The sequence below is a fragment of the Penicillium arizonense genome (genome assembly GCF_001773325.1).
Source record: "Penicillium arizonense strain CBS 141311 chromosome Unknown PENARI_contig001, whole genome shotgun sequence".
Lineage (NCBI taxonomy): Eukaryota > Fungi > Ascomycota > Eurotiomycetes > Eurotiales > Aspergillaceae > Penicillium > Penicillium arizonense.
The window spans coordinates 768,712-774,711 of NW_019173278.1; the positions used below are offsets into that span (position 1 = coordinate 768,712).

The 6,000-nt window shown below is 48.8% G+C and overlaps 3 protein-coding genes across 3 annotated transcripts; 1 reads left to right on the top strand and 2 right to left on the bottom strand.

The window, feature by feature from the left end:
• Positions 1–701: 701 nt before the first annotated feature.
• Positions 702–2,418, bottom strand: PENARI_c001G09572 (MFS transporter; the record flags this gene model as incomplete). The annotated part of the gene is made up of 5 exons (XM_022626883.1): positions 702–709; positions 809–993; positions 1,056–1,187; positions 1,241–2,227; positions 2,288–2,418. 5 exons carry the CDS (start codon positions 2,416–2,418, stop codon positions 702–704), a joined length of 1,443 nt encoding a protein of 480 aa, XP_022493653.1.
• Positions 2,419–2,791: 373 nt separating this feature from the next.
• On the bottom strand, positions 2,792–4,462 carry PENARI_c001G02601 (uncharacterized protein; the record flags this gene model as incomplete). The annotated part of the gene is made up of 1 exon (XM_022626320.1): positions 2,792–4,462. The coding sequence occupies one exon, from the start codon at positions 4,460–4,462 to the stop codon at positions 2,792–2,794; it is 1,671 nt and encodes a 556-aa protein (XP_022493515.1).
• A 242-nt stretch (positions 4,463–4,704) lies between these two features.
• Positions 4,705–5,757, top strand: PENARI_c001G02099 (nitronate monooxygenase; the record flags this gene model as incomplete). The annotated part of the gene is made up of 1 exon (XM_022626277.1): positions 4,705–5,757. The coding sequence occupies one exon, from the start codon at positions 4,705–4,707 to the stop codon at positions 5,755–5,757; it is 1,053 nt and encodes a 350-aa protein (XP_022493966.1).
• Positions 5,758–6,000: the final 243 nt, after the last annotated feature.

Consider the following 6,000-nt stretch of genomic DNA (forward strand, 5'->3'; position numbering starts at 1 on the left):
GTTCGCAAACCATAGAACAACTCCACTTGGATGTTTTCGACAGGGTTGCCTTGTGCAGGTGAGCAAGCCAGACTATGCAGTCAGCGTCAAAGAGCCGGCTGCGTGAGATCCGTGTTTTGCCATGGCGGAACTAAGCGCTCTACGAACTGTACATACCAGTAGCAGCTAGTGACGTCGCATTCGGTTCTTATCAGATCAGATTGACTCATTATCTGATCTTCTCAACCTTGGTTCGGTCCCTTCTACTTAGACCCCAATTTGCCCTCCATGGTCTGAACAGAATCCTACATTTCAGTATTGCACATCATTATGAACCCCAACCAGACCATGAAACTAACGACACAATCACGATCGCTCCTCCGATAGAGCTGGACCCATCCCAAACCAAAAACTAAACAAAACGACCCATTCATGGAGTCGTATCCTGAGTATACTAGTAGTGCTGGGGCTACAGAGCAGTTTTTACGTAGTTTGACGGCGTTTTTGTTTCCGCTTTTTGCGCCGAGGTTATATGAGGTTCTTGGCTATGGGTGGGGGAATAGTACTATTGCGTTTATTGGATTTGTTTTAGGGATTCCGGCTCCGTTGGTTATTCTGCTCTTCGGGGCAAAGCTTAGGGCCAGGGCTAGATTGATCTTTTTGAATTGGAATTGGATTTAGGAATGGTGGAAACAAGTGGTGTTTGAGCGAGATATGGCTATTTAGGGGCCTATCCATAACACGCAAAAACTCCTCGTACACATATTTCAGGTATTCGTATTCATTAATTGCAACTAAGTGGTTATCTATTGAAAAATTTTGCTTTTACCTCGCAGTAACGGTCCGTAAGCCCTGAAGATGATCGGGATGGGAATCATGACTGCAGCCAAACAGCCAAGCAAAGTCCCAGCCCATTGCACGCCCATGTTTTGAAACATCTGTCTCGAAAACAATGGAAATCCTGCAGCGACTGCTGACCGGAGCATGATATTGGAAGCGACAGCTGAAGCAGCACTATGGTCAAGTTTGTTAGTGCGAGTCGAGTCACAGTAGGTTAGCAAATAGTAATCACATACATGGGCAAATAAGAATCAACAAGATAGTTAAAACACGGAAGGAAGATACAAAGGACACCAAATCCGATGAAGATCCCAGCCGCAGCAGGTGCAGCCCAGTGAATGGTGGATGTGAATCCAGTCCAGCCGAACCTAGTACGGAATGTGTTAGAATACGTTGACCTGAGATAGGACTCTTGACTCACCAGAAAAGACCAATTGTGAAAACAGGCGCTCCTAGGAGCGTCGGTGCCAGACGCCACTCGGGTACTGCAACGCCTTTATTCTCTTCCAGCTTCTTTGCATACGTAACCTGCTGGAGGAGAATGAAGGAGCAGGCGAGCATAACGCCAATAATGAGTCCAATAAACATCAGACCTGCAACCCCAGGGGACATGCCGTAAACATGTTCAAAGACATATGGGTATGCTTCAAGAAGGGCATAAACAAGGCCATAAATGAACGACATGTACGTCGATACCACCAAAATGATCGGCTCTGTGAAAAGTAGCCTGATTGGTCGCGTGAAGTATTTCTCCACAAGGTCTGCTACATCAATCTCGACTTCTTCCTGCTTGGCATGTATCCCCCAATTCCCAGATTCCTTGCGAATAGCGGCAGCTTTCACGACAAGAAGACAAGGAGGATAAGTCTCATCCAAGAACAGAACACTGATAGCCCCATTAGCAAGACTGAAAATTGCCGGGATATAAAGAGTCCACCGCCAACCCAGATAACTAGAAGCAATAAAGCCACCAGTAAAGGGAGCAATAAACGGACCAACAAAAACAGTCAAAGCATAAAGCGAAATCGCAGCACCACGAGTGGCATTGCTATACAGATCCGCTAGTACACCAGGCACAACAGTTAACTGACTTGCACCAAATAGCCCAGCAAAGAACCGACAAATGATCAAAGTCTGGACATCTTTAGCAACAGCTGATGCAACAGTGAAGATACCCCCACCCAGCATGCCAATCGTGAGAGGCCATTTTCTTCCTCGAAGTTCTGAGGCAGGAGCCCAGATTAGGGGACCTGATGCAAAGCCCAGGACGTAGAGTGTTGTTCCTAGTGTTCCGACTTCTGTTCCGATGCTAAATTCTTTGCTTGCTTTGTCAATCCCTGGTGCGAAAATTGCGCTTGTTAGGGAGACTATGAGTGTCCCTGAGCAGACGAGGATGGAGGTGAATAATCTGTTTAATGTTGTAGTTAGCATTTACTGCAACAGGTGCAATGGGTCATTTAGAGCCTACTTATTAGATAATTTCCAATTTTGAGGATGGTAGGGATCATCGACTCCTTCAAAGTCAACGACGTAGTTATCGGCGCTTGGAAGAGCGTCCGGGAAAGGTTTCCCTGCCCCGATTGATGCCTTTTCGACCATTTTGGACCGACGCTTCAATGCACCTTGATTTGGGACTCTCTAGGGCAATGATCTCAGGCAAGTATTGACGGTGTCAGCTTCCTTGTGCCAGCGATGAGTCCCAGAGTATTTGAAGGTATCTTTATCTCTGCGACTGCAAGACTTTTTACAAAATACCTTGCGGAATTTGCGGGCCCGGGAATTTTGGTCAGAACGGGCCGGGATGGACTAGAAGGACGGGTAATGCGGGAAATAGGGCGACCCTCCGTTAGACGTAATTTCCACATGCCACTGAACTTCCTAATAAGTCTCGGAAATGTCAAGAGTCGATACAAGCTCGCGATACGTTTTAAATGTTGCATGTAAAACACAGAAATGAAGGATACAGTATTATTCACCCAGGTCCTCCTAGAAAACTTGAACCATACATCATATCTGCATTAAGGAATTGGTCAAGGTCAACCCTTTCCAAGCCCGGTAAATCAGCAACCAAAGCCCCTAGCCAGGAATACTCCTCTGCGCTAGGATTATCCTGTGGGGATGGTCCAACTGGGGTGTCTTGTTGTTCCATATTCAGTGCCTCATTGAAGATTGCTATATCATCTTTCCTGCGTTGTTGATGAAGCATGACGAATAAGCGAGCTGCACTCCATGCTTCTCTCATGGTTTCTGTATCGTAAGTTGATGCGACAAGTTTCAATGTCTGCATCGCTTCGGAAAGCATCGCTAGTGATGACCGTGTGTCCATTACAAGCAGAACACATGTGATGTGAAAAGGTACGTTTGCCATCTGGTGCCAAGGAGAGCAGTTCATTACCATAGTGCGCGAGCAACCGAGTCCTTTCTTCAAGAGTGCGAGGACTCTTTCTGCGAGAGAAGAGGAGATGTCGAGGTTTTGGGTGTGGATCCTCCTAAGAATGCAAAGGACAAGATTGCACTGTGCCATGGTGGAGGGCGGCTCCTTGTGGACTCTATCCAAAACCTCAGAAAGCGTTACTTCAAGATCTGTATCGTCTTCCTTTGGCTTTCCGGGATCTAGGCTTGCTGATATGGGGAGGAGGCCGAGAATCTCATTTGTATAGTCGCCAGGTTTTGTCGATGGCGGGAGCGGCAGATCATTCTTTTGGAAGGAGACCCTTGATAGGCCTAGGTCAAAGGATGTCCACATGTTCAAATGCTGTGCCACACCGAATAGTCGCCTTCGAATGTCCGGATTACACTGTGCGGTACCTCTGCTGCTCGGGAAAACCGAGTCTGTAGACTCCAAGTGAAATCCCGCAGCTTCTATCAGATGCATCAATCTTGAACTGGCTATCCATGTCGAGTGTGGCAGATCTGTCATTCGCATATAGATGGTTCGCAGTGTCCACCCGGTGAGGAGGTCTACTGAGGGAACTCCAGACAAAACGTGCATCTCCAGGATAGATCGTGCCGCCCCGCTCAGATGTAGTTCCGTGATGGTCATGTTTCGTTGTGAGAACAGACAACCAATCGTAGCGACACCACCCAGAACACTATCATACAGCTCACTAACAGATGTTGACTGCCAGCGGGACTCCAACCGCTCAAAGAACTGACTTTGATCAATAAACCCATAGCATGGATCTACTTTGTCGAAGTAAACCTGAGCAAGGCTCCTCATATGTTCCAAAGATGTAATCTCTGTAATTGGAAGTGCAGTATTGACACCACCGAATCCCGATGATAGGCTCCGGGTACCAATATTCCACCCAAACAAGCTAAGCTTCGGCGCTTTCGCGGGGTCGATTTTTAGACCCATTTTGCGTACGAAGGCTGCACCGGAATTTGCCTCAAGACGACGCACTAGCCCATGGGTATCTGCTGCCCCATCTTGCTGTTGTGGAGACTTCGCAGCTGGGGCGCCTTCCAGAGGATGCTGTTCTTGGGTAGTCCGTCGCTTCCGTCGTTCAGTTTTGTAATGGCAAGCATAGCCCCATTCACTGCAGGTGGTGCAGGGATCGGTGCCGTCGCATTTTCTTTTGCGTTCCCTGCATGGCTCACATGCGATTCGAGCCCGCTTGCGCTTTATCTCTGATTGCGACATGGAAAAAGGCCGGGGATGGACAAGATAGAGATCCCGCAGGTGCCGGTGTGAAGGGGGTGGGTGCGGAAAGGCAGGCGGGTATTGCGGGTATTTACATGGTGACGTCGATGGCCTCGGTAACTCTGACATTCTTCACATTCGAGCTCGTTGCTCTCCTTTCTTTTCAATACACATCTAGCTACAATATTCTTCAAGTATACGCCAATTTTCTACCCTATTAGAGCACGGCAAAAGCACCTAGCATGGCTGCAAACCTGTTGTCCCGATACCCATGGGTGTCGAGCCCCTTCTTGGTCAGCGCCCCAATGCGAGTAATGTCCGGTCCAGCATTAGCAGTCGCTGTTTCTCGTGCCGGGGGTTTGGGATTCATCGGGCCTGGTGCCAAGACCCAAGACACAAGTGACGATCTCGAGGAAGCATCGTCGCTACTCCGCCAAGCAGCGAACACAATCTCAAACACTGGTTCTGCACTACCTATCGGTGTAGGATATCAGCTCTGGGCTGATGATATCAACATCGCCGTTGCTGGAATTGAGAAATACAAGCCTTGTGCAGCCTGGTTATACGCCCCGCGCCGTGGACCCCAAGATTTCGATGACTGGTCTAGCCAAATCCGACATGTATCCCCTGAGACCCAAATATGGATTCAGATTGGTACACTGAAAGAAGCAAAACAACTTCTTCAAAGTGTTCAGCGGCCAGATGTTGTCGTCATTCAAGGGGCCGAGGCTGGTGGGCACGGTCGGGCAAAAGATGGAATGGGACTCATGGCATTGCTTCCTGAGGTGGCTGATGCCATGGCAAGCAGTCGAATTCCCCTATTCGCAGCTGGAGGTATTGCCGACGGGCGCGGAGTTGCAGCCGCGATGTGCCTGGGGGCTTCGGGTGCGGTGATGGGCACTCGGTTCCTGGCTGCTAGTGAAGCGCGAATTAGTCGGGGATATCAGAATGAGGTTGTTCGTGCATCAGATGGTGCGGTTTCAACGACCCGCACTCTGCTATACAACCATCTCAGGGGTACAATTGGGTGGCCAGAGGAATACAGTCCAAGAACCATCTTTAACAGGTCATTCATTGAGCAACAGGAAGGAAAGTCTTTTGAGGAACTCAAGAAACTCCATGACGAAGCTATCAAGGCGGGTGATAAAGGCTGGGGGCCTGAGGGCAGACTCGCCACCTATGCCGGAGCAGCTATTGGGTTGATTCATGAGGTAAAGAGGGCAGGAGATATTGTTCATGATGTTCGAGAGGATGCACTGAACAGGATTGGGAGGCTGCGGCCCCATAAGATCTAAGCAACCATCATGTTGAACAAGCTTATGAATCTATGATGAAGTGAAGACTATGGATTCACTCGCACCTCAGGTCTCAACTATAGTCATGGTAGGAAATCCACCAATCGTACTCATACCCAGCGACCCAATGGTTTGGCCGACAGCGGGGACCATCATCAAGAAAGACCCGACAAAGGTGACGATTAAACCCCCTTTTCCCCGCAAATGAGTCGGCTTCGGGTTGAAAATCTCAGCCCGGTGACT